The sequence below is a fragment of the Setaria italica genome, chromosome VII, assembly GCF_000263155.2.
Source record: "Setaria italica strain Yugu1 chromosome VII, Setaria_italica_v2.0, whole genome shotgun sequence".
In the NCBI taxonomy this organism is placed as follows: Eukaryota; Viridiplantae; Streptophyta; class Magnoliopsida; order Poales; family Poaceae; genus Setaria; species Setaria italica.
This window is the reverse complement of record NC_028456.1, coordinates 25,277,165-25,303,463: the sequence shown is the minus strand read 5'-3', so window position 1 is coordinate 25,303,463 and position 26,299 is coordinate 25,277,165. Positions and strand designations below refer to the sequence as shown.

General features: G+C 44.1%; 4 protein-coding genes across 7 annotated transcripts; 1 reads left to right on the top strand and 3 right to left on the bottom strand.

Annotated features, from left to right (window-relative positions):
• The first annotated feature begins 1,277 nt into the window (after nt 1-1,277).
• Nucleotides 1,278-6,601, top strand: LOC101767526. 2 transcript variants are annotated; one of them, XM_004976213.4, is made up of 9 exons: nt 1,289-1,743; nt 2,407-2,883; nt 3,113-3,212; nt 4,234-4,302; nt 4,553-4,664; nt 5,410-5,498; nt 5,711-5,772; nt 5,899-5,995; nt 6,122-6,601. In XM_004976213.4, exons 2-9 carry the CDS (start codon nt 2,585-2,587, stop codon nt 6,170-6,172), a joined length of 879 nt encoding a protein of 292 aa, XP_004976270.1. In that variant the 5' UTR covers nt 1,289-1,743; nt 2,407-2,584; the 3' UTR covers nt 6,173-6,601. The 2 variants fall into 2 exon arrangements, with proteins under 2 accessions (XP_012703292.1, XP_004976270.1); XM_012847838.2 differs by lacking the exon at nt 6,122-6,601 and having other exon boundaries at nt 1,278-1,743; nt 5,859-5,996.
• Nucleotides 6,567-7,512, bottom strand: LOC101767127 (oxygen-evolving enhancer protein 3-1, chloroplastic). The gene is made up of 2 exons (XM_004976212.4): nt 6,904-7,512; nt 6,567-6,805 (listed from the first exon to the last, which is right to left on the bottom strand). The coding sequence occupies exons 1-2, from the start codon at nt 7,468-7,470 to the stop codon at nt 6,707-6,709; spliced, it is 666 nt and encodes a 221-aa protein (XP_004976269.1). The 5' UTR covers nt 7,471-7,512; the 3' UTR covers nt 6,567-6,706.
• Nucleotides 7,513-9,277: 1,765 nt separating this feature from the next.
• On the bottom strand, nt 9,278-13,186 carry LOC101765892. Of its 3 annotated transcripts, none has more exons than XM_004976209.2 (3): nt 12,993-13,186; nt 10,147-10,435; nt 9,278-9,648 (listed from the first exon to the last, which is right to left on the bottom strand). In XM_004976209.2, exons 2-3 carry the CDS (start codon nt 10,396-10,398, stop codon nt 9,511-9,513), a joined length of 390 nt encoding a protein of 129 aa, XP_004976266.1. In that variant the 5' UTR covers nt 10,399-10,435; nt 12,993-13,186; the 3' UTR covers nt 9,278-9,510. The 3 variants fall into 3 exon arrangements, with proteins under 3 accessions (XP_004976266.1, XP_004976267.1, XP_022683856.1); XM_004976210.4 differs by lacking the exon at nt 12,993-13,186 and adding an exon at nt 10,506-10,723; XM_022828121.1 differs by lacking the exon at nt 12,993-13,186 and having other exon boundaries at nt 10,147-10,724.
• A 7,285-nt stretch (nt 13,187-20,471) lies between these two features.
• On the bottom strand, nt 20,472-24,693 carry LOC101765205 (uncharacterized protein At2g24330). Its single transcript, XM_004976207.4, has 5 exons — nt 24,193-24,693; nt 22,459-22,603; nt 21,711-21,820; nt 21,186-21,573; nt 20,472-21,071 (listed from the first exon to the last, which is right to left on the bottom strand). The coding sequence occupies exons 1-5, from the start codon at nt 24,679-24,681 to the stop codon at nt 20,833-20,835; spliced, it is 1,371 nt and encodes a 456-aa protein (XP_004976264.1). The 5' UTR covers nt 24,682-24,693; the 3' UTR covers nt 20,472-20,832.
• Nucleotides 24,694-26,299: the final 1,606 nt, after the last annotated feature.

The window sequence follows — 26,299 nt, the reverse complement described above, 5'->3', positions numbered from 1 at the left end:
GTCCGGAAAAATGAAGCAACAACCAAAACGATCTCTTATATCAAAACGTCGATCATCCAGATTTCATTGGAGCTCATGTCTTTTTTTTCATCATTGGGCTATCCCTCTCTCTTCCCAGTAGAATCCATACAACCCATTTGACATAAGCACGTCTACTCTTCCCCCGATTGAAGATTTAAAGACACCTAGCCACAAATCCTTTTTTGTCAAATTTTTCCTTGCAAGGGAGGAGGGAGGGCAGCAGTGGTACAATTTTAAAAGTTTAGTTGACATTTGAATTTTATAGTAGAATTTTTTGGCTTTTCTAGTTTGTTGTCATGCATTTGAAAGTTTTGTCCCGTAACTAAAAAACCACAAATTGACTAGGAAGTTTCCTACATATTTTAGCGGTACCAAACCATAGGAGTTATATCATTCAGTTGAATTTGCTCTTCGAAAGAGAGAAAATTCCATTCATGTAATAAACAAACTACAAAATAAGACTTCATGAATTTTAATGGAATAAACGCCCTCTTGCAACTCGCCTTTCATAAAAGCTTGGAGCTACCAAGCCGCAGGGGGCATAATTCTAGTTGAAATTCGTATATTGATAAAAGGGAAGTCTAATTAATAAAAATGATCTTTTTAAAAAAAAATAAAAATGATGTATATTTTTGCTTCTTTGTTTTGCCTTCACCTTTTATGCTCTTGGTTTGGACGGAAGGCGGATGAAAACAAACACATAACAACCGCAATGCAACTTTATCAGGCTGAGTTGGAAGTGCAAAACTGAGAAAAAGCTTGTTTTTTTTAATGGGAAAAGCTTGGGTTTTTAGGGGGCGTTTGGATGCCACGGGCTAAACTTTAGCCCTGTCACATCACACGTTCGAATGCTAATTAGGAGGATTAAATATGAGCTAATTATAAAACTAATAGCAGAACCCCTAGGCTAAATCGCGAGACGAATCTATTAAGCCTAATTAATCCATCATTAGCGAATGGTTACTGTAGCACCACATTATCAAATCATGGACTAATTAGGCTTAATAGATTCGTCTCGCGATTTAGTCTAGGGGTTGTGCAATTAGTTTTGTAATTAGACTATGTTTAATACTCCTAATTAGTGTCCAAACATCCGATGTGACAGGGGCTAAAATTTAGCCCCTCCTGGCCAAACACCCCCTAAAATAGGATGGGCGTGTTGCTTTCCTGGCACGAGAGAGCTGGAACTAACCGAGAGAGGAAAGGGGGAAGACGAGGGGGGAACCTAGGCTACAACCCAATAGTGGCAATTATTGTTCGGAGGCCATTGCCGGTGCCGGCCCCTTCCCCGTACTAGCAGAGCACCAGGCAGCTGCTCTGGTGAATTCCATCCCAACAGAGAGACCGCTTCCTTCCCTCGATCTCAGATTCTTTTTGCGTGCGCAAGTTGTTAAATTGGCACACGACCTCTGCTTTTGGAGAGGCCAGAGTGAGAGGCATATACGGTTTACTGGTGCGGCGGGGCCGCCGCTTTTTCGGCTGTGGCCTCTCCCCGTCCCTCCCATTGGAGCGCGCAAAGCTGGGCGGCACCATTTAAAGAAGCAAACTGCATTCCACCACCACCACCACCATCGCCACCAAGCACACCGCCGCACCACACGATCCAACGCGCACCTGGTGAGGGAGGCAGGCGAGGATCAAACCGGCTGGAGCTTGGCTTCTCCGGTGGGGGTCCCTGCCTGCTGCCGGGCGAGAGCAGATAGTAGATCGGATTTGGCCTGGGTAAGTTTGTCGACCCGGATTCTTGCTGCGCCTGTGCTTCCTGCTGCTTGATCTGGTTCCCGTAGGATCGGGGCCGCCGTCGTTTTTCTTGGATTGGTACCCTCGCCGGAATCGTGCGCGGTTAAAAAGTTTTGGGTTTGGCATGAACTCTCGGCGTGAAAATTCAGTTCGTTGACAGGGTTTTGCATGGATATTGTACGGCCGCAGTTGATTGGCGGGGTCCGACTTTATGTACAACTAATCATTATCGCTTCTAGATTTGGATTTTCTAGGTCATTTTCTAGTACTTACGAACTGCAGGGGGGTAGGTTGGCCAGGTCCCTGTCCACAATTTCCTTTTTTGATTTGTTTCTTTGATGGTCTTACCTTTGTTGTTTCGAGGATTTGCATGCAGGCTACTCATTTATGCCTGATTTTCCCTACCGGTTTGATTCTTCCATGTTCTAATGTTGTGTTCCTCGTACGTTATGAGAATTCCTTTGGTTACAAAACTGACAGAGGGTTGCAGTTTTCAATTGGGTATTTGCAAAGTGAAAGATCTGTTTCTGAGCCTCTTTATTCCCTGGCAGTCTCAGCAGAGAAATTTTTAGTTTCTTCTTCTTAATTCTAATCTATTTGTTTGGAAGGCTAACTTTCTTTTAACATATTTAATGTCATCTGCAGGTTCTTGGTGCACTAGCCAAAACTCGTTCAGATTGTGTGAAAATGCAGTGCAACCTGTAGCTAGTTAAACTGACCTCTCATCTGATACTGCCATTTCATAAGTTGTTTGGAGCTCAGAGAGCTTTCTTATAGGCTGGAAATTCCTAAATCTGTTCTGGAAAATTTGCTCTGCTTGCAAATGGCAGACGATCCTAATATGAATTTTGGGGCGTTTTCCCAATCACTCTGCAACCAGCATGTAGTTTCATTTCAGCCAAGCCCAACCACTAGTGGGTCAGGAAGCATGCCAGCGTACCTGGATTGTTCCACTGGAATGGATGCCAGCGTGGGGATGTTGAGCAGCACACCTTCAGTGGTTGTTTCTACTGGTTCATCTAATTTGCCAGCTGATCCCGGACCCAACCTCAAATACGGAGCGCCGCTGGCTGCGGATTGGACACATCTTGAGCTTCAAATTCTGAGAGATGGCCTGGAGAAGTAAGCTTTCTCAACTATCACATGCATATCTACTGTTTTACAACTCTGTTCCTTTCATAACTTTTGGCCTCTATTGTTTAATTTTATCTTACTGCTGTGTCCAATGGATTCAGATGATCCGAACAATGCTTCCACAGATTTTTTTTAATATTTTTTTGGAGTTTGGGACCATTGATTCATTGCTATCCCTTTGTTTTTTTCTGGGTGTACAACCATGAAAAACTCTCAGATATGTTCATGAACAAGGCATCATGAAGTATATAAAGATAGCAGCATCATTACCAAACAAGACAGTAAGAGACGTTGCAATGAGGTGCCAATGGGTAGGGGTAAGCAGCCTCTAATCTCTACAGATTTTTGTACAATGTTATTCCTTGTACTGAAAAATGTCTTTTTTCTTTCTTTCTTCTGATTATAAATATGCTACCCAAAGATTTAGCCCTAGATAGGAGTGCTTGGAAAACAGCTATTAATGTGCTCGAACCCTGGTTTGTGGCTCTTGTTGGGTTTCAACTCTAGCCTACCCCAACTTGCTTGGGACTAAAAGGCTATGTTGTTGTTGTTGATTATAAAGATGCTACCCTTTTCTTTTCTTTTCTGATTATAAGTATGCTATCTGCCTGAACACTGAATATATGCAACCTGTGCAAAAAGTTCATAAATAATCAATCACTTTCGTGGGTATAAACATGCATGGTTCCTTTCTTCCTTGATCTGTTTTTTGAGTTAGCATGCCAAAACTTACACTACATCTGAAGATTGATCTGAATAGAATTCCAATAATCATGTGTGCATATACTAGTATGAATGATAGACAAACTTATTCTCAATCTATATATAAACAATAGGATTTGTGCGTTTTGGACCATGATCATAGTGAGACCTGAGTTGGCAATCACTGTATCATTTTGATCTATTATTAAATTGCTGTTGTTTTGTATTTTTGAAGAAAAAAGACGAGCTATCAGGAGACAGGATGTCCTTATTTCATGATAAAGCATGCATCTCTTAGTTGGCAGTATTCCGTCTTTTTGGTTCTATATTAGTTGCAATAGCTCTATTCCTAACATAAACAGGCCCCTAACTTACATATTCCTTTTGATTGATATAATGGATATTGTACAATTCAGATCCCAAAACTAAGGTAGGATAACTTGTTCGTTCAATGTATATTTTGCATTGAACTAAAATCAGTTTTAAATCTTTAAGTTCCATCAGAAACATCTGTAGCTAAACAACAAAGACAGATGCATTTCTGGACCAATATGTATTTTCTTAAATGTGCACTTTGTATCTGACTTAATTATTTTCCTTATTTTATTTAATATCAATAATTTGGAAATCTTGTAGAAGAAAGTAAATACAAGGCGAAGGAAGCCCCAAGAACACCATACAGGCAGAAATATAAAAGAAAGAAAGGTACCATTATCCTTTTCTGTTTGATGAACTTTGTTCCTTATTGTGCTCCTTTTATTTACCGCCAATGATTAGATAAAAGAATACAATAATTCACTTTGAGAAGTTAAGGTGCTTTTCAAAAAACAATTTTTGAGGGGATTGAAAGTATAAGAAATGTTAATATACACGATTTCAGTTATTTATCGGTTCTATTCATATACTACCTGTGTTCGTATATTTTTAACTGGTGCCAGTTATTGTTGTTTATCAGGATAAATTTGTAGAGCCTGCACTATGGGGAGCAAATCGTCCTCTTCAAACTGGCATGAGAGCCAATTCATTTGTGCCGCATAATGTTCAAAACAATCTGTTTGTATCTGGAGGTTGGTAGGTCACTTGAGTATCAAGTCTAATTGATTGCTTCCATTTATCTCGTTGTTATCTGCTGTTAATGGCCACGTGCCATTATCAGTATTATACTCTGGTGTTTAAAATTTTCACTTTGAGGGTAAATACTACTCCTAAATACTAGAGTGACTGAACTATTTGACTTCTTATTGACTCCATTGCTAAGTTTATCGCAGGTAGGAACTCCATTGGAGCTTGATATTTAATATAATGTTGAATGCATATCTTTTTGCCTGTAAGTCTTGGATGCATATTGTCGTATATATTGTAGCAGTTTCTTGTGTCAAGTGACAGAAAGGCTTAAAAAACTTGACACTTCGGATATTTACTGTTTCAAGAACATGCATGAGAGTAGATTGGGATATGTGAAACTTATTAGAACAAATTTGGGACTACACAGCTTTCTAGTACTAAGAACCATTTTTCCATTAAACTGCAAAGATAACTGCACATATTGATCCTGTCATAATGTTCAGTGGACTTCCCTGAATTCACTTGAAATTACATTCCAACGTGTAACGTGCCATTTCGCCCTGGCTTAACATACTGTAAATCAATTGATTTCATGTGATCTGCAGAGTTTTATCATATAAATTGCACTTGAGATCCTTGTAATTTTCAGTAGTGCGCTATAGCAGATTCATGTCCTGAAGTTTGGCAAGATTTAGACGATGCTTGTTTGTAATATAATATGACCATGCCATATTTTCCTTCATGTAGCCTCTGAGATAGACCGTCCAGTGCAGCATCTACTGGAGGAAAATAATTGGCTTCTTAATCAAATAGAAACAAATATTCTGACATTTCAGGTTTGTATGGTTCTTTGCTACTTTACTCCATTTACAGTTCATCATTCCTATTCTTCTATATTAGGATGAAATGCACATCTGATTAGAAAAGCATAATTTTTTTAGTATAGCATAACCCCCTCAATTTTAGTTAGACTGCATCTGGAGCATTTTCCCCCATATAATATATCCCTAGCATTATTTATAGTTATATCTTTTGTTCTCCCTTGCAGGCTCAGAACAACATTGATCTCTTCCATCGGGCAAAGAGGAACATTAATGATCTTCAACATATGTAAGCATTATCGATCTCAAATGCCTTTGCAGTTCAGTTGCGAGAAGATTAAGTAATGCTTGGAAAGGTTTGCTTTTGTGATACAGCTGCTGCTCCTGCTGCTAATGATGCCTTTTCTATAAACAGCACTACCCAACTGCCTGGAATGAGTACCAAGATGCCTCCGCTTCGCGTCTCAGTGAATGAAAGTCTTGCTAGCTTCGTGCTTCCTGGCATTTCAATGGTGAGAATTTGAAGCACCTTTGGCCTTGTGAAGTTGTGATATCAGGTTCTTTCATTAATTGTTTCAAACGTCAAAATACACTTGTGCTGTTGTTGACGGACTACCCAATTTATGATTCCTTCTTAGGACCAAGTTCTTGGAAGCAACCATTTGAAGGAGGAGCCAAGAGGATGGTAGGTCACTGCCAGCAAGTTTCAGTTTAGGCAGACTTTTATCAGTAGATCGATGGACCATATGGAGAAGTACTGCTTCATTTTGCTCACCAAATGGCGATCGATAGGGCCGCCATTCAGCCAGGATCCCTGCTTTCTCTATCTGGAAGCAAAAGGAGAGGTCACTGAAACCATTCTGCTGCCCCGGCCTCCAAACTGCCCTCTGCAACATGCCTTAAACATTGGTGGCTGGACAGACGTGGGTTTCAGGAACTGCAGTTTTTCTGGCATTGCTGCACCTGTAAATAACTTCGATTCTTTTGTGTTCCTCCTTAAGATGGTAGGGTAAATAGATGTAGCAGAGGAAGTTCACAAGAACTAGCTAAACAGTTCCTTCAGAAGAACTAGCTACATAGCAATTAGCAAGAATGAAAGCCCTTTTTGCTGGTCGCCATTTGTTGCTCTCTGCGTGTGAATGTACTTCCAGTACAGGTTCCAAGTTTTCCTTTTTTGAAAAAAAAATCCATTCTCCATCTATCCTAGATAAAGGTATGAGCAACTACATGATCTTGGCGAAAATCTCGTCGAGGGCGGAGACGATGTTGCCGTAGTATTGCCGCACCTGGACCTCGTCCTTGTCTCTGGCCGCGTAGTCCAGCTGCGTACACAAACAGCAGAACAAGATGAGCAATGCCGTATTGCCATGGTCAGTTCAGTTGGTCACCTCAAATCTTGATGGCGATGTGGTTTACTGACGCTGGTGACGCTGTTGAAGAGGTCGGAGTAGAGCCTGCGGAGCTCGGGGCGCTGGTCCGCGGGCCTGGCCTGGATGATGGCGTACAGGTCCTGCTTGAGGTTGGACGCGCTGGCGCGCAGCGCCGCCTGCAGCTCCCGCCACGCCCCGGCGTCGACGAACTGCTTCACCTGCAGCAGGTTCCGCGCGTGGGTCCGCACCACGGCCTCGGCCTCCTCGCTGGACTGCTCCGGCAGCGTGAGCCGCAGGTCGAACGCGCCGGCGGCGATGCTCGCCGCGGGCGCCAGCAGCCGGGACGCCAGGAGCGCCGCCGCCGTCGTTGCAAGCCTCCGGCTGGTGGTGGCTGATCTCTGGTGCTTCTGCCCGCTGTTGCTCGGTGGCTTGGGGCCCGGGGACGTGTTTTCGGCCCGTGACAGGGTCGCGGAGGGCGCCCGGACGGCGAGCCGCGATGCCATTGCCGTGCTCGGGAACCGTTGTGCAGCGTAGCCCTGCTTTGGGTTCTCGACGGGGTAAGGTGTGCTCGGCCAGGTATTTCGGATAACGCAGCGGACAAGTGTAATGGTCGACATGGTGATGTTCCTGCCTGAACGTTACCAGTTGCTCTGCACCACATCAGACGCGGTGGTTCTGAAAGATTACTTGATAGACCTTTTCTGATTGATGTTGCTGACACCTTGTGTGATGGAAGAAAAAGGAGATTCGGCTGGGTCGGCCCTCTACTCTACCTATATCGCCGTTACGATATTCCTCTACCTAGATGGTCTTTCGCTTTAAAATTCGACAGCTTCTTTAGAACTACGTAGCTTGTTAGAGGGAATGATCAGACCGCGGGGCAGAAAGTTTTCTTACTTCCTTCCATCATGAGGATGACCAAAACTCACTGGATACTCTAGCGAGTTTTCGTATCCCCGCAGATACAGGTATTGTCTTTTAGAAGGACCCAGATACAGGTAATTGCCAGTATTGTGCGATGTTGTGCTAGATTAACATGCGATTTTACAGCGCCGGTAAGACAACTGCGCCAAAAAAACACACAGGCGGATCAGGGGTACGACGGGGGAGCCCCGGCCTGCAACGACGGAGTTAACGACTTATCGCGCCTTCGACTGGCTGAGGCGGACTGGCGGTGGCGGGTACTCTGGCGACACCGATGGCCAAAGGGCAAGGCGGGGAGAGCCCCCGGCGCCGGAAGTGATTTCTACGACTAGACTGCTTACGGTCGCACGCGTGATCCCCCGCAGAGCTTTGTCAGCCGCATTCAGGACTCGAAGAGGGAACATTCAAAGAATGTTCGTGGATCAAAATTGGACCTTTGCTGGACAAGGCCGGACCGGCAGGGCCCCGCGGCGGATCAGCCCGTTAGATGCACAGTCAGTCACTAGACCGGCTGCATTTGAATTTTGAAAGCCCAATCCAGTCCAGCAGGCTCGTCGTCGTCGTGCCCTCCCAGGCCCTCGGCCCGCGATGCCCCATGTTTCGCGGCACAGCGGGGAAAGGAAACGGCTCGGCTCCCCCCGGCCGGCGCATCAGCGTGGCAGCGCGGTTCGCTTTTGACGTGGGGGGTGGCCGTGACGTCCACTTGGAATAGGATGTTGGAACAGACAGACACGCACATGATACGCTGGCACCGTAGCAGCGCCAGGCAACGTTGTCGTCTCGCTACATGGTTTCGTGACTTCCACACAAACAAGCGCCCCCGGATCAGAGGCATTCAGGTCTTGTTTAGTTGCTAAAGTTTGGAGGTATCAAAAGCACACACTGTAGCGTTTCGTTTGTATTTATGAATTATTATCCAAACATTAACTAATTAGGCTCAAAAGATTCGTCTCGCAAAGTACAACAAAATTGTGCAATTAGTTTTTAATTTCATCTACATTTTGTACTCCATGCATGTACCGTAAGTTTGATGTGATGGGAATCTTCTTTTTTATAGTGTTAAAGTTGGGAGTTGAGGGTGAACAGGGCTCAGGCTACTCTGCTCCCGATACGTGTCCGGTCCGGGCTTTACATTAGCACAGGTTTCAGGCTAGCACACACCGCCAGCTAACGCGCCCGATGATGGGACGCCTCACTTTGACTGCTTGCTTGCGCGGGGACGACGCACCTGCTGCGATCGCTCCCGGCTCGGCAAAGCCTAAAGCCCTGGCTCTACCAACAACCGCTTCAAAAGAAAACCCGGGAGCTTCAGCTGCTGGTGATGGGTGCCGAAAGGCGAAACGCAGCATGGGCTCGTCATTAAGACCTGTCAAATCCATGTGGCGCCTTCTGATCTAATCTGCAGCAGCAGCAGGATTCAGGACATCCCTAATTGGCTGCCTGTCTAGAGCGCGTTGCACGCTCACGCAGGATCAGAGAAGAGAGCATCAGCAGCACGCGAAACGGAAGCGAGAAGACGCTAACAGCCCAATCCAAAGATATGTACACAGCCACACAGGTGATCGCATGCCACATATCAAAGCCGCACTGGGCTCCTGGCTGGCTCTCATCCCATCCTTCCTTTCCTTCTAGAGAAGATGCCAAGCTATCCTATCATTGGAATGAAGATCCGCTGATCCAGCGCCTCGCCCGCGTCACGACGCGGCAACGCGTTCGCACCTGACATGGTTTCTCTATTCCTCCGGATCGCCGCAGGGGCCGAGCTGCAGGGACGGCGCGAGGACGGCGACCACCTCGCGGAGCGCGTCGGCCGTGTCGCTGTAGCGCACCTGCGTCAGGGGGAGGCTCCTGCTCTCCACCGCGTCGCCCAGCTGCCCATTTTGTGCAAGGGAATCTCGTTAATCACAAAGGCACCCAACATTTATCAACAAAACCAAGCGTGTGCTGATTGCCTACTCGTCAGATTGCTACTGAGTACATGTATAAAGAACACCAAACATTGATTTGATAAGGTTGACCAAAAACTGTACATTCCAAAAGAGAACAGGCATTCTATTGGCTAAGGCCCAGTCAGTAACCACTACAGCTTCCACGGGAACAACAAGACAAAAACGGAAAGGAAAGACATAGACGGCTTGCTTAAGGTGGCAAAGGAATTGAAATATCATGAAGATGTCGTCAAATATCAAGAAGACCCAAATAGTCAATATAAACTGCTGCAAGTACCTAATTGCCTTTACAGTACCATATATAGCATTTAAACTCAACAAATCGAGGCATCCATAAACTCAAGTGTCAATTGGTATATACACAAGTTGTAATCTGAATTTGCCAAGAACTATGCCAAACAGGGAGAAGGGGATCCTCACCTCATCCATGGAGTAGAAGAACCGGTTGGCGAGGACGTTGAGTGCCTTCTTGTGCTCTTCGCCCTCGCAGCAGGCGATCACACGGCTGAGGTCAATGTACAGGAAGGTGGCCTTCAGCCGGATGTCCCTCCCCACAAGGTCCCATGAGTCCTCGTCGTCGATCTCCAGGTCCTCCTCCATTGTCGAGAAGAGTTCAACAGCGCAGCTCTTGATCCGGCGAAAACACCCCTTGAGCTCCATCTCATGATCCATGGCTCTATCCCGCTTTGTGTATGGGGAAGATCAAGACCTGTCACATGTAATTATAGGATGAGGGCACAGCGGAGAAGCAAAGTGAAAAGAAAGCCCGATGCTTGGACCATGTTTAGAAGCAACAGATATCACCAAGTGCATGAGGAAAAGGAAGCCACGTATCAAGGGGCAAAGTGGTCAATGAAAAGGCACAGATTGGTCAGCGATGACGCTCTTGAAACACAGAAAAATAAAAAGGGAGACACGTTTGGGCTTGGAGATCAAGAAAGAAATCAATGGAAAAACCGCTCAGGTACTTGCAAAAAAAAAAGGAAAGGAGGAGGAAGGAAGAAACTGCTCAGAGGACAATTTTGTGAGGTGGTCCTATACTAGAAAGTTGCAGCCATAGGAATTCAGAGGTCACGATCTCAGGAGTGGAGGAATTATCCCACAACCCCATAAACTTTGCGTATGAATCTATCAATATATGAACCAATGCATTATACAGAGACCATTTTTATTCCTGAAAGCTATAGTTAGTGAGAATTTCAATATGTAAATAACTATGCTACTTAAACTTTTCCTTTCCTAATCAAACGAAGTGCAGTACTTCTGTTTCAGACTTCAGAGGTCTAAAGTTTAAAATTAGCATAAGATAAACTCTCCCAGACGCCATGCTATATAGAGGCTTCTTAGATAAACTCAAGCCCCATCTCTCGAAATGTTTCTAGTAAGCTCCAATATGAAACTTCTATGAGATATCCCAGCATGTGCACGGACATTCTGGATAGGCTATCTCCACTGCTATTCCTACAAGGTGGGATGTCAAAGCTTTCAGCTTTCTCAGTTGAAAACCATGTTTCTGATCTCTGAAAGCCCAAGAAATTATGCCAAACAAAACACTGGTGATACCTGCCTCTATTTTGACCTCAAAATTGGCTCAACGCCATCAATGACCAACTCAAGCTTTGTTTTGCTTCCTATCCACTTCCTCGTGCCTTTCAAGAAAATTCTAAGACATGCATGTTCATTGAGTAGCTGAGATGTGGGGCCTACTTTCCATTTTAATTCCATTTTCCTGGGTCGCTGTTCCAGTTTGGAGAATAGTGGGAGGATGGGGGCAGACAAGGATAGCAGCTGATTGCAACAGCTTCCGGAAACAAGGAATAGCAGGAGGGGGCTCAGGGCCCAATCCCAAATATGGTCGTCTTTCGTTTACGCGGCGCAACACTTGTAGTCTACCTTACGGAGTTCTAGTGGCGTTTTTTTAATGAGGGTGTACAGCATGTACAGTATTTTTTACTTAACCTGCCAAACTTTTTTTTTTAATATAGCAACAGACTCGTTTCAGAAAACAGACTCGTTTCAGAAAAAAATACATGGTCCTCTTCTTCTCTCTTTCCCCCTTTGCCTACAGCCCTACACACATGGACTTCACACATCACACCTACAAAGATTTCACTGGCGAATCTCTAAACCGAAAGAGAGGAAGCTTTGTGAAGTTGCCGTGTAAGAATTAAGATCACCGAATGGAGGCACTGAACAAGCCCCTCGTTGAATCTACAGGAAATATGGGTTATCATGTTCAGTAGGGGGTTGCCGAAAAAAGTGATGGCATTGTGGACTGAGGGTGTTTGGGTTAGGAATGGAACAAGAGAATCCGGACAAGTGAAGAAAGGAGGACAGGTGTTTCCTCCCATCAACTTGCAGAGACAAAAAGAAACCTGCTGATCCGAGGAGGAATTTAAGAGCAATTAAACAATCCGTCCGGGATAATTTATTCACGGAGAAAAGAACCCATTTGGGGCCCTCTTTTCTTCCTCGTGAAGAATATTTCAATCCCAGAACTGTGCGGGCCTTAGCATAAAAGGACGGGACTTTTTCAGCGATGGGGTTTTCTTCAGGACAGAAAAGAACAGAGGAAGATGAAGCAGTCGCGCATTGTGCTTCGGGCGGAATCAAACAATCGGAGCAAGATTTGCGAAACAAACTGGAGAGAAAAGGCAACGAGCAACATTTTCGAAGATGTAACGTCGATCAACACCAAAGGCATGCGATCCGAACCACCGCTCCCAAATCACGAATCAAGAAGAGATAGAAAATGGTGGGTGGGGGATAGAAAACAGAGCAATCCCGGATTCCCCCCCTGCATTACCAGTCCCAGGTAGCTCCGCCCCAACTCAAATCCGATGCTCCCTCTCGTCTCCCCCTCCCCAAAACAAAAGGAGGGGAAGGGAATTTAACCGACGATGGCGATGAGATGAGATAACTTCACTCTTGTTCTTCTTCCCAGAGACGAGACGCTCCAGCCCCCCAAAAGAAAAAAAAAACTTTTTTCTTTTGGTTTGAAATTGAAAACCCGATCGATGCATCCGAAGCAGCTCACTAGTTTAAGAACCCAAGAAAACGAACAGTACCAGGTTCTGTTCCTGCCCACGCTTCTCGGCGGCCTGGCCTTTGACCCTAACGATCTCCGAGCCCGGCCGCGGTTGCGATCCAAACTTAAGCGAAGCTACCACTCCTAGTAATAAACTGGCGAGTAGTAGCTAACCACGGAGGACAAAAGAGATAAGCGGAAGCAGGAGGGAGGAACAGAGCTGGGCTGGCGTCCGTACCTCTCGCCCAGTCGCCACCAGTTCACCACCTCCTGCGCAGTGGTGCGTGTGTGACAGCGCCCGTAAAAGCGGAGATGGGGGCCGGATTCCCTTTTTTTTTTTCACTCGCTCGCCTACGGAACAGAGGAAAGGATACGACGACGATTCACAGAACCCCCCTCTCCTCCTGTCCTGCTACCCGGCGTAGCCGTCCATGTCCGGGGTGTGCCGTCGTTATATAGACGCTGGGGCGTGGGGGGCACAGAGATCGGGTAGATCACGCCCCGCGCTGATCGTGCGTGGGCCCTCCCTGCGCCGCTGCGGGTGGGGTCCTCCCCACCTGCGCCGCGGCTGGAGCCGGAGTAGGAGTAGGAGTAGGAGTCGTCGCCGGGCGAGGATCTCTCTGAGCCGCTGGTTTAACGGGCTGCTTTTGGTTGACTCCTTGCTTAACTGGACGCGATCCATCTTCTGTACTGATGATTGATATAATAAAGGATTTCTGCATCCGCGTGGGATCGCACCACGTCGGATGGAGCTAGGAAACATGCGCGGCGGCGTGGGCGTGGCAGTTCTTTTGTTTTTTTTTCTTTTTCTCCGGACGATTGTTCATACATTCATTTGGCGGTGTAAAACCGTAAACAGCATGTAATTTAAGCCCTTGTGCTAGTGTGCTTTTGTTGGAAGGAGATTTCGGCTCAGTGATACCAAAACGTCGTCGCTTTGGCGAATAGCGACCAAGTCAGGTGCTAATTATAATTACTGCTCGCTCTCCTCTAGGGGCGGAGGCAGGGTACCTTGTTGGGGGAAAAAAATTGGATGGACCCTGGGCTCATTGGGTCCACCATGAGCTCCCTCTCTGGATGAAGGACGCGTGGAGACGCGCTGCATCAGACGGTCCTAGAATCGAGCGTGGCCGTCCGTGGAGTTAGCGGCTCGTTCAGTATCGAGGACGTCCCGGCTTGGCTTCTCTTTCCGTCGGCTTGGCTTCTCTTTCCATCGGGGAAGAGTCCGCGTTTGTCCACATCGCGACTCTCTCCTACGATGCCGCCGCCGCCTCGCGTGCGACCTGCGCCGCCGTCCGACCTGGCCGTGCCTCTTCCCCGAGCGCCATGGCCGCCATCTGGATCTAGCCGCGCCCGGTGCTGGCTACGCCGTGGCTGCGCCTCTTCCCCGAGCACCCTTGCTGTGTACCGGCAGCCGTGCCCGGCACCGCCTATGCCGTCGATTCGCCCGCTGCCTATGCCGTCGATTCGCCGCCGCCTGGACCTTATACCCGGGTGCCCTCCGCGACAGTCTGCTGGCCTACGTCGTCGCCGTCCGATGCCGTGCTTTTGCCAAGTACGTGGCATTGGGAATTTAGTCTGAATGTAGATCTGAATTTTTTCTAGAACTGAAGAAAAATTGGGTCTGAAATTTGTCTTTGATTCATGTTTTGCAGTAACTAGAAGATGAGATGCCGTACTCCTTTGAATATACGATTTGTAGCAACTCTGAATGTGCTGCAGTATGACTGTTATTAGTTTTTTGCTGGAACAATATGATGATGTGTAATGTCCCTGTTTGATCCGGATTTCCCAAATGATTTTTCCATGAATCATGACTGTTTTACAGAATTACAGTGAAGGGAAAATACAGTGAAGGCGTGAAGCATGGCTCCCTTCAAAAATGCTGTAGTATGGCTGCCCAGCATCACTACAAGATGTTTCTGGCCTTCTGGGGGAGCATCAGTAGACTACATGGGTTTATGGCTTATTTCGGCAAGAAGCAAGGCATCCGGAAGATAGGATGGTGAACAAGATTTTTTGATAGGAAAGAGTTGAATCCGTGTAAACAATTGTATCAGTTTAGAGTTGATCTTTTTTTTGAGACAATAGCAGTTTGACAGGAACTATGAACAATTTGGTGCCTTTCATTTATGCTGTTGAAGGATGTATCAGTAAAGAGTTCATTGATACTTGTAAAATGTGATTTTTATCTGAAATATATTTGGAATGGATGTCTTAAGAATCTCATTGTTTCTCTGAATGCATTGTTCTAAAAAGCTCCTATTCAGAGCAAAAAAGACTTTCTAACAGCAAAGCAACAAAGTTACATAGATTCAAAGGAGATCAAAAGAGACTTTCTAACAGCAAAGCAACAATGTTACATAGATTCATTTTTCTTGCACTCCATCAAAATGTAACTTTCTGACAGCAGTTTGCAGTGTAGCATCTTGATCAACTCCCATTAAGAGATTTGTGTATCCTCCTGGTATGTATGGAGCAACCATTGTAGAAGGATCAACAAGTAAATTGAATTGTGGCATTGTGGAGATAGCGTATCCAGCTTGCACAAAAGGAGCATCCATGGCTGAAGATGGCCCAACATTAAAATCCTGTCATAGAATAAGAAAGAGTTCAAAAATCATGTTTGTAAGGGAAATTTTTGGAAAATAGGTAAATGTCTTACAGTTAATTGGTTTGTTTCAGCATGTTCATCTCTTGTTTGGACATCATTATTTCCCTGATCTTCACCTACAATGAATATATATATATGATAATACAATATTTAAAACATTATAGACATAAGCAAAAGGTAGTGGCCAGGTGAGTACCTTTTTTCTGACCACCCTTCTTCTTCTTCTTTCCTGACTTCTTTTCAACAACATTTTTGAAACGTGTATTCTTTGGTCCTTTTATTACTTCAGGAATTCTAAATGATATCACACCATTTAATGGTTGCTGGACACTTTCATTTGGAATTGGAGGAACCTCGTTGGATTTTTCATGCATCGCACTTAGATAAGTATCCGCTTCCAGGTTCAAGTTATGTATGGCTTTCTGCAATTTATCAAGCAGTTCTTGTGATGGCGAACACTTCAGTGCAAGAGATGTGGCCTGTCGAGATATAAGTGCTGCCTGTGTCTTCAAATCTCCTTTCTCAGTTCTTTTTTTCTCAATATAAAATCCAGTTTTCGCGTATTTTGTCCATCTAGGCAATATATATTGCGATGGCAAATTGTATACTCTATTTGTATTGAAGACTCTGAGAGCATGGTTGCACAATAGACCTGTAAGATATAGTTGCCAATTACTACATATATTACATACAGCTTACAGTGTATAAATCTAAATGTAAATAGTACACATACCTATGGATTCAAACATCCGACAAGAGCATGTAATGGTGGAATCTTCAGTGTTCAATACTACCGTTGCTCCACGGTCAGACTCCATATATTTAACAAAGAATGTCAAGTTTGTCCTCACAGCTTCCAACAAATCACAAGTCAATGTAAATTGTCTCTTAAATTCTTCCTCAAACTCCGAATACATTCGCCTTGTATATGATTCAGCTGCAGTATTCAACATTGGTAGATTTGGAATATATGGAACCGGATTCTTTCGGCGTGACTGAAAATCAGCTTCCAACTCATTTGCTCGGAGACTAACTGCAACCTTCTCACATTCTACAAGGAGTTCCGAAAGACCAAGTCTCCTACGAAATCGTTTCTTGAAAACATTATTCATACCTTCACTCCTCTGGGTTGAGTTCATGTCTGCTGTAAAAGAGTCACGATATACTGCAGCCCATTTTGTCCTCAAAGCATATAGGTTTGCCATCCAAGAGTTATTCTCAAGATTGTATTTAGCCAACAGTTCTTACCATTTCTCTAAGAAATAAGTCTCTGACCTGTTTTCGTAAACACAATTTTTGAAATCTGTTAGTAACTTGTTACCTTTCTTATCCGCCTCATGAATTTCATGACTAAGATGTTTAGCGGCATTTAAGCAAATGTGCCACAAACAAAGACGGTGGCTTGTATTTGGAAATACATAAGCAATTGCTCCTGCCATAGCCGCGTCTTGATCTGTAAAAATTGTGCTGGGGTGCTGTCCTGACATTGCTGTTAGAAAGGTTTCAAAGAGCCAAACAAATGATTCAATAGTTTCATTAAAGAGAAGTGCACACCCAAAAATTATTGTTTGCTTGTGATGGTTGCAACCAAGAATCGGAGCAAAAGGCATTTCAAACTTATTAGTTTTAAATGTGGTGTCAAATGACACAGCATCGTCAAAGCATTTGTAATCCATGATAGACTGACCATCTGCCCAAAAGAAATTTGCTATGCGACCATCTTCCTTGTCTACCTGAAATGCATAAAAAAATGTAGGATCCTCTAACTGTTTATTTCTCAGATATTCAGATAGTGTTTGTGCATCATTGGCTTCTAAGTACTGCCTGCGCTCGCGACCAATCTCATTATCACAATCCATCTTAGCAAATGGTATGTTCTCTTCTCCTCCATAAAACTGCTTCATGAACTCATAAACTTGGGCTGGCTTCATTCCAGCTTCTCGTATCTGCCCAATTAATTTTCTATCTGCCTCTATAACCTGTCTTTGGGACCTCAACTTGTGTGCCTTATTTGGGCTAGCAAGATAGTGATTGTGTTGTTCTATGACCTTTTGTACCTTCCAAATCCCCTCTTTGCTGATACTAAACTGGACACGAGCATCACAACCTGTCCTTGTTATGTCCTTTTGTGATGCCTCATTTTCTCGATGTCCTTGATTACTGCAAACTATAAATTTCTGACATAGACTTCCATCTCGGCGGTGCTTTGTCTTGCTCTTTCTAATACTAAACCCAACCTTGCCGGCATAGGTGTTGTACATCTCATAAGCTTGATCCTCAGATTCAAATGTCATTCCAACTGTAGGAGTGATGAAATTTTGCCCACCTTTACGAACCACCTCCTGTACATATGAATTTTCAATTAAAGGCGTGCCAAAAATAAAACAAAATGTCACATATTCTGTAAGTTTGTTAAATATTTTTTTACCTCACCAGGTACTTCATTCTCTATGGATCCAGACGTCTGTAAAATGGTGCCGATGTTCTCTACTCCCCTGGTAACCATGTTGTTCTGTCAAATATGGGCAATATATCTCAGATACCAAACAACATAGAAGAAAAAACATTTGTCAAAAAAAAATGCAGAACGATCTAAGCAGATAACTAACCTGTGTTATCTGTTCGTCTTCTCGACCACCATCACCAACGGCATCAAATTCTAGTGCACGTGAATCCTCCAAGAGAGAAGAAAATGTCATCCGATCAACAGTTGTCATTCCATCTTCTTGGCCTCTAATGTCTTCCATGCAGGCCACTGGTTCATCCATGGAAGCAACAATGGAGGAGTGCAATTGGGCTGGTTCATCCATGGAAGCAGCAGTGGAGGCGTGCAATTGGTCTAGGGCTACTGGCGGCGGCAAACTCAGGGAAGATGAAACGAACGAGTTTGACGGTCTGACTCCCCGATGGAAAGAGAAGCCAAGCCGACGGAAAGAGAAGCCAAGCCGGGACGTCCTCGATGCTGAACGAGCCGCTAACTCCACGGACGGCCACGCTCGATTCCAGGACCGTCTGATGCAGCGCGTCTCCACGCGTCCTTCATCCAGGGAGGGAGCTCATGGTGGACGCAATGAGCCCAGGGTCCATCCAATTTTTTTCCCTTGTTGGGTCAGCTGACCCCCGATGATTTGCCAAAAAAGCAGAGTGAGATTAGTGCTTTGTACTGAACTGTGCTAATGACCCCAGTCTCTAATGATGGTGACCCTGCGCCGTTCGGAGCTAGCTTGGCTAAGAGCAACTCCAACGAAATATCTATTTTTACTCTCTATTTAACTTTCTAACCAACTGGTAGAAAGATTCCTCTTCATATTGAGTTGATCATTCCAACAGACTATTCATTTCCACTCTTCAAATTCCAATAGTTAAGTTCCTCTCTAAAAATCTACACTCTCCATCCATTTCAACGTCTCTCCATTTCGTACTACAACATACTCTTCATTTTGCACTCTCCTTTTGGACATGGGACCTACATTTGGGAAGCCAAACTCGAGTTTGGAAAGTGTGTGTGAGTATTTAGCAAGCCGGATGGGATAGCCACTCAGATAGCAACTCTGTTGGAGCATATTTTTCTAGTTGACTTGCTAAATTTTGACTTAAGAGTGGAATAGTCATTCTCTTGGAGATGCTCTAGCAGGCTAAGCTGGGTCACACGTTGACAACTGACAAGGCCATCGAGTAGTAGCAGCTTCTGATTGCACGCCATCTTGGAGGTGTAGCTTGATCTATCATCTTAGGGGGTGTTTGGATATACCTCCTAAAATTTAGTACCTGTCATATCGGATGTTTGATACTAATTAGGAGTATTAAATATAGATTATTTACAAAATCCATTGCACAGATGGAGTCTAATTCGCGAGACGAATCTATTAAGCCTAATTAGTCCATGATTTGACAATGTGCTGCTACAATAAATATGTGCTAATCATGGATTAATTAGGCTTAATTGATTCGTCTCGCGAATTAGTATAGGAATTCTGCAATTAGTTTTATAATTAGCTCATGTTTAGTCCTTCTAATTAGTATCCGAATATCCGATGTGACAATCCTAAAGTTTAGTATTTAATTATAGCATGTATGCAGCAGTGCTCTTGTTGAAGGGAGAAGGGAGTTTCGACTTCGTTTACTTTCTTGAGAAGGGGGGTGGTTCTTGAACTGAACATGGTGGGTGCAGACGTTTCATAACTTGCCGTATCCAACACCCCTCACAACCATATAAGCTGCCTATTTCGTCCAGAACGTGTGGTCCCAGAATGTTGCGCTTGCTTGTTGTAATTAAACAAATTATCAACCTTCACCAGGGCCGGGGGGGCGGAAACAATCTTACAAGCAACTAAGCAAGTGTAAAGGGAAGAAAAACGTAGTCTTGGCTACCGTCTATGTACGATCGAGGCACAGAGTGCATAAAGCGTAACATCAACAAAAATTAGTGTTAAATTCGACAAATTAGCCTCTCTTTTTTTCACGAGGTGATAGACGCATCTACTGGTCTGTAGAGCCTTTATTTATTTCCTTAGGCAGCATAGGGGAGAAAGCACTGAGTTCGCTTTCAGACTCGAGGTGATAGGCGCATCTACTGGCCCGTAGAGCGTAGATGGTGCTGACCACGGATATACTGCTGACATCTGGCGACTAGTTCACATGGCCAGGACGCCCGGATGTTGGCTGCACCGAAGATGACGTTGACGGCGACCTCTCTCTTTGGATAAGCAGAAACGATCTGTCCATCTTCCTGGGGCATGGACACAGCAAATTCGTTCTCTCGTCAGGCCTTATTTCTTTTTTCTGCTTGCTGCATTGTATAGCGACGCTGAATCTGCCGCAGCAGAAGCAGCTAAGTTTGGGCTCAATGGGAACTTGCAATTCGGACTAGCAAGTACCAGGTGATGGTGGACGACTTGACGATCAACGCGCGCATCATCTACCTGGTAATTACTGACCAGAGCCAATTAACCATCATCTACCTGATGTGCCTGGAGTTGGACGAAATAACCCAAGCTCTGACTGCTTTCATGCTGAACAATATGCATTGCTGACGATGGCCATGGCCTCCAGCCGGCAAGCATAAACAGAACAGGTCTCTACAACGCAGAGTACCACGCAGAATGCTGAACCAAATACCTTCATCTTACAGCATTCTGTACGAGTACGACCTTCATCTCACGGTAAAGGCGTTTCCCGTGCATTCGAAACGGCAAACAGCAGTTCTCTATACTGCGCACTAGCCAGTCAGCCACATTACAGCGCAATCGATCACATGCCGTAGGCATTTACAATTTCGCAGGGCGCTACACCACAGCCCTCTGAACAAAAGTAGGTGCAGGATATACACACGCCTAAAACAAGTGTTTTGTCTTCACAGGACAAGTTCATGCACTTGTTGTTTGCGCAGCAGGGAACGATCATAATTCCTTTTGTGTGTGTGTGTGTGTGTCGCAGAGCGACGTACTTTCGCGAGCGATGAGCCTCAGTTTGCCGGCTCCACTGGTTGCTGCCCAGCATTTGTCACCTCTGGTAGCTCTTGCACCTCACTTTTGCTGCTCAGTTCAGTCTCTGTGATAGGATGTGTAGTGGAAACCCCATCAGCAGGAGCAACTGGGCTCAACTGGCCTGAGCATTGCCCTATAGACTGATTGGACACGTTGAGTGCGTGGCAGTGCGGGCAGTAGTAGGTTACATGAGGAAAATCTTCTTTCCTGGCCAATCCTGCAAGTTCACGTATGATGCAATGTATCCAATTCTGTAGGTTCAAAATGTGCGGGAAAAAAAATGAAAAAGAGCATTTACAGTTTCCATGAGGACATTTGGTGATATACGTACCATTATGCATATGACAATTGCCACATATCAGCGCATATGACTGCGATGGATCCTCCCCAACAAGCAGAGCAGCAATCTTCGCAATCCAGCCACCATCACTTGTTCCTGAGCCTTCATAATGCCCCACGACTTTTGAAGGTGGCATAGCTTCCATGCCACCACCTGTATGAGCAGCTGCGGTGCTGCTGTAGCTGCTGCCTTTTGCCTTTGTTTCCCTCCTGTTTCGCAGACCATCTTTGGGAACTACCTCAACCTCGTTGCTTCTAGCTTGTGTTGAACCAGACTTTGCTTCATCTCCCATATGTAACTTAAGGCCGGTTTCTGCACCCATTTTAGAGGCCAGAACTGAAGCTGCTGCTGCCTTTGCTGCAGGATCAAGGTCGTATTTCTGCACATTGTCAGGTTGATCGACACTTAAACATTGTGTGAATTTGTTTTCAAGTTGTGGCAAGGAACACAACAAAACTTAAATGTCAAGTACATGCACATCAGAGTTCGTGTACAGAGGTATTAACTGCTGCTTACCTGAATAAGCTCCTGGGTCAGGTAATAGTTTGTTCTATCCTTTAGCTCATCGATCTTTGCTTTCCTCTCAGCTCTCAATCTTTCAAGTGTATCCTTATCCTTCCGCTCCACTGTACACAGGCCACAGGGAAATAAAAAGGACTGTCATTATACTTTATTGTTTGATAGATCGAAACTAAGTTTTAGTTTATATTTTAAACTTGTATCCAAAATCTATACGGTGGTGTTTCAGGGCACTATGCTTGACATCATTTCAATGTTTTTATAGTTCTTTTCTTATCATTCTATTATAACACTAAAAAAGAACTGCTAGTTGCAGAGAAGTCTTTTGTTCACAAAAAATCATAGTCCATGCTCCAGAAAAGAATATATAATTTCAAATTAATCAATCATTAGGAAATTTGATTAGCCAGACATCTAATTAGATTATGACTGTCCTGATTCCTGAACATAACTAAAAAGATCCTTTCATTGGTTAGAGACCAAACAATCAGAATGGTTCATGAGTTTCAGGCTTTCAGCTGCAGCTAATACAAGAACAACAAAGCCCATTAAATTTTTAAAAAGCAAACAGTAGGACTAGTGACCAAAGTAACTGAAAAAGGCTTGGTGTACTGTTCTCAATTCCTAACAACTTTATGTAAATGGAAGTCATCAAATGTATTGCAGTTCAAAGACTGAGAATAACAAATCTGAAATAGTTCTGGATAAATATGAAAAGTTCCGACAAGAGTTCTGAGATATTTACACATCCTTGTGAAGCTTACGAGTATCGAATATATCATTGAGGATAAAGCAGGCAAAAGAAATATAGGCAGCACTCTAATAGCTCTCATCTGCCAATCTAGATCCTCTGATTTTGTCATGATGATTGCGTAAACTACAGCTCCAACCTGAGAAACCATTGATTATGCAACAGTCAGAAGATGTTGTTGCAATGCTTAAAAGAAAGAAACTGAATCTGTTTAAGAACATATCACAATATAATCAGTCTATTACAAATGAATGAGCCAAGACATAGAGACACGCCCATTAGATAAATATGAGTAGTTAGTATACGAAGACACGCAGACACTCATTCAGTAGAGAAGATGATTCAATAGGAGATAGCTACAACCATTTACAGGTTAGTAAATTATGTAGCCTATTTCATGACAATGGCAAAGATAGGACTCCAGTATCCTTCAAACATATGGTTTGTTTCTACGCATCTTCTATAAGGCAATAATGAACCTTTAACTGCTACAAAATGATAATAAAAAGAATTTAAGCTGCATGATGATATAAAGCACACATTCAAACGATATTTTGAAGCCGATTAATTTTCATTGCAGAGATGAAGGACTCACGTCTAGTTTGACTGAATAATTATGTACTAAGTAGCTCATCTGATTATACATTCATGAATTCACAACTTAGATTAATCAAATGCTCCATACTTAAACTAAGTTATTCATCAAACGTGATAACTGGCAATGACAGATTTAGCTGAAATTCCTGTTATAGATGTTCATGCTTCTGATGCTTTAAATAATCATGCTTTAAATAACTGGCATGTCATGAACAATCTATTAAATATAAAAGACGAACGACATGCCCTTATTTTCAGTCAAACTTCCTCAAAAGTTGAAAATTAAAGAATAAATAGAAAGCTGTTGCTCCATTTCATTGGTTTTGAGCTTCCAAAACAATACCAATTGAAAATAATCCAAAACGGGACTACATACACTTCGTCGCACAACATAATTCTCCAAGCTGTTGATCCTACTTAAAACTGATGGTAAGAATGCAAAAATGTCGAGAGCTACTGGCCACCCTATTTTGAACATGAACTACTATTTCATGAACAAACTAGCACCGCCTAGAGTTGAGGACTCTAAAGGGCTCAGGATCCTCTAGTGCTAATAGTACTCGCAACCAGCAATTAGTCACTGAGATTAAATCCAGTAACTGTTCGTCACAATTCTGGATTTACACGAAACCAGCAACTAGTCACTGACGAAACAAATGCAAATGAATCTATTCAGTTCATGATAACAGTAATGTGATTTAACCAAGATGTATGACCATTGGCCCTAACCAAACTTCTCGATCATCAGTCTACAAATGAACCTGCAACAGTTAGTCACTCTTCCCTGGTAGCACTTTTGTTGATAGTTTAATCCCCAAATTGCTACCACGATAGTATTTACTATGCATTCACGTGTCAGTTCAGACATCATAAACAATCTTCAGGCCATGATCTCAGTCTGATCCTTAAGATTCGAAGCTACAGATAAAGAAAAATTGATCATTCGTTACCTCAAAAAAAAAATTGATCACTCGAAAGGAAACATAAGCCAAGGCGCATGCAAATCGAAACGCAGGCAACAAACAGGCCGGCACTAGTAAGCAAGTCGAAACAACGTATCCCAAGCAGACGCATCCGCGTATCAGATTTTACAGAAGTAAATAACGCGAAGAGAGAAGCAAACTGCGGGACCTCGCCGAGGACGGAGAGGGCGATGAGGTTGCGGACGCCGCGGCGGGAGAACTGCGTCCGGCGGCGCATGCGGGCGAGCAACGCGGCCTCCTCCTTGGACAGGTTCTGCAGCCGCTTCTCGTAGTCCTCGCCCCGCCCGCCGAACAGCGCCCGCCAAATCCTCCCCAGTATCCCGGGCCCATCCCTCTTCTCCTTCTCCTCCTTCCCCTTCGCCTCCGACGCGGCAGCCGCGGATGCCACCATCTCCGCTGCCTCTGCCGGAGAAGCCATTGCGCGGGTTCGATCTGGTGATCGTCGCGGGATCGGGGGCGGATTTGGCTTCTGTGCCGCGCGCTGTGGAGCAGGGGGTTGGGCGGTTGGTTCTCGAAATCGACACCGCTTTGCAGGACGGTACTTCTTTATGAGTTGGATTCGAAGTGGAGGAATTGTATAGCGATCAAGCGATCTGCACGAAATGGATAGAGCAACAGAAGACGTCTCCACAGACATGAGAGAGAGATGGACTATACATTGACCGTGGTGTGTTAGTGTGAAACATGTGATTTCGTTTTGAATCTTGTAGGTCTTGAATCCTGTACAAACATATGCGAAATCCTTGAAACTAACGTAGTACTTTGTAGATTCTAACATTTCCTCCAATTTTTCAGGGTGCCTATCTATCTTATGACGATATTATTGAATTTATGGCCATGAAGCAACTGTTAAATAATTATTTTCAGTTGTCCTCAATCTTAAGTTAAAGAGGTCAATAGTGCCTTTTGGTTTCCCTTTTTTCAAACTTTCATAGAATATGTTTTTGTTCACCCTTGAGTTTGCACATGGAAAAGTTTTTTTCTTTATGAAACCAAAATAAAGCATCCATTTTATCCCGTTCATATATCTTTCTTTTCTTTCTTTGTACGGTTTTTCCTTTTAGCATTGCTAGGTCTTCCTAACTCCATGAGATTACATCTCAATGCACTCAAACCAAGCTCATTTATTCACCAAAACATGATATAAACACACCATTAAATCATAATGGGTAGCAACCACAACGTAAGGTTTTGGACACCAAAGGTAGGTTGGTTTTCGCAAGCAAACATTGAGCCACATCATCATGCTATTCTATCACTTCATACAATGTGTTTGAGATGGTGTGTGGATCAAACGTTTTGTATTGGGAAACATCTCTAGGTTAGTGTATTTGATAAACCTTTCCTCACCGGTACTAAAAAGAACATTTAGATCCTGTTTGGTAGGACTTATATTGGCTTCAGCTTCACCTGTTTTGTGCAAAACGAGGCACTGTAGCGTGAAATCGTTTTGTAAGCCGAGGCTAAAATGAACTAGAAGTCGGATGAAGCCACTATTTTTCACCGGTGCTTTAGCTTCACCAATAAAGCTGTTTTGGGAGAAATCCTCTAAGCTAGCTAGCTATGCTGATTCAGGGAGGTGGATGCCCTGTCCTGTTCTGGGCTTCCGGCGAATAATACCTACCTTCTCGAAGAAGGATGAGTAATGAGTTTGCCAGTGCGACGTGTTAATGTTAGGGGGCGTTTGGATGTCAGGGGCTAAACTTTAGCCCTGTCACATCACACGTTCAGATGCTAATTAGGAGGACTAAATATGAGCTAATTAAAAAACTAATAGCAGAACCCATAGGCTAAATCGCGATGAAACTAGACAAATCCACAGCTATGAGCCCGGGGATTAAAGCCTAGAACACCTGGTGACGGAACTTTGCAACTCACCGGAGATCGAGGTCGATGCTGCCCATCTTGCTAGAAAGAACTTGCCGAGAAACTACATTACTCCTATTCCTAATGCAATGGGGTGAAGACGAAAAGGTAAATAAAAGATAAATGTGTTGTATATTGATCGTGTGATGATTCTTTACAATGGCCATGTCTCTTTATATTTATAGGACGGACATTACATAATTGGTATCTAACCACGCACGAGGCAAGTCACGTACACAATCTTTTCTAATAAAAACTCTATCTCTAACTAACCTAACTCTATCTCTAAAATATTTTATTCTATGCAACAACCTCCCTGTACATGCATAGATCGGCCGCATGTATAAGTATTCTGGTAGCCTCCCACGTATGGCATGCAAAGTGCACCA

Bases quoted from the DNA above. Each gene is read 5' to 3' on its own strand.
- LOC101767526 (XM_004976213.4), top strand. From the start codon at position 2,585: ATGGCAGACGATCCTAATATGAATTTTGGGGCGTTTTCCCAATCACTC. The intron at 2,884-3,112 runs GTAAGCTTTCTC...AAAAACTCTCAG, and splicing joins CTGAGAGATGGCCTGGAGAA to ATATGTTCATGAACAAGGCA. The intron at 5,996-6,121 runs GTGAGAATTTGA...ATTCCTTCTTAG, and splicing joins TGCTTCCTGGCATTTCAATG to GACCAAGTTCTTGGAAGCAA.
- LOC101767127 (XM_004976212.4), bottom strand. From the start codon at position 7,470: ATGTCGACCATTACACTTGTCCGCTGCGTTATCCGAAATACCTGGCCG. The intron at 6,806-6,903 runs GTCAGTAAACCA...TTGTGTACGCAG, and splicing joins TCTTCAACAGCGTCACCAGC to CTGGACTACGCGGCCAGAGA.
- LOC101765892 (XM_004976209.2), bottom strand. From the start codon at position 10,398: ATGGATCATGAGATGGAGCTCAAGGGGTGTTTTCGCCGGATCAAGAGC. The intron at 9,649-10,146 runs GTGAGGATCCCC...CAAAATGGGCAG, and splicing joins TCTTCTACTCCATGGATGAG to CTGGGCGACGCGGTGGAGAG.
- LOC101765205 (XM_004976207.4), bottom strand. From the start codon at position 24,681: ATGTCTGTGGAGACGTCTTCTGTTGCTCTATCCATTTCGTGCAGATCG. The intron at 22,604-24,192 runs GTCCCGCAGTTT...ATGGTTTCTCAG, and splicing joins CCCTCTCCGTCCTCGGCGAG to GTTGGAGCTGTAGTTTACGC. The intron at 21,574-21,710 runs GTAAGCAGCAGT...GACAATGTGCAG, and splicing joins TGACCCAGGAGCTTATTCAG to AAATACGACCTTGATCCTGC.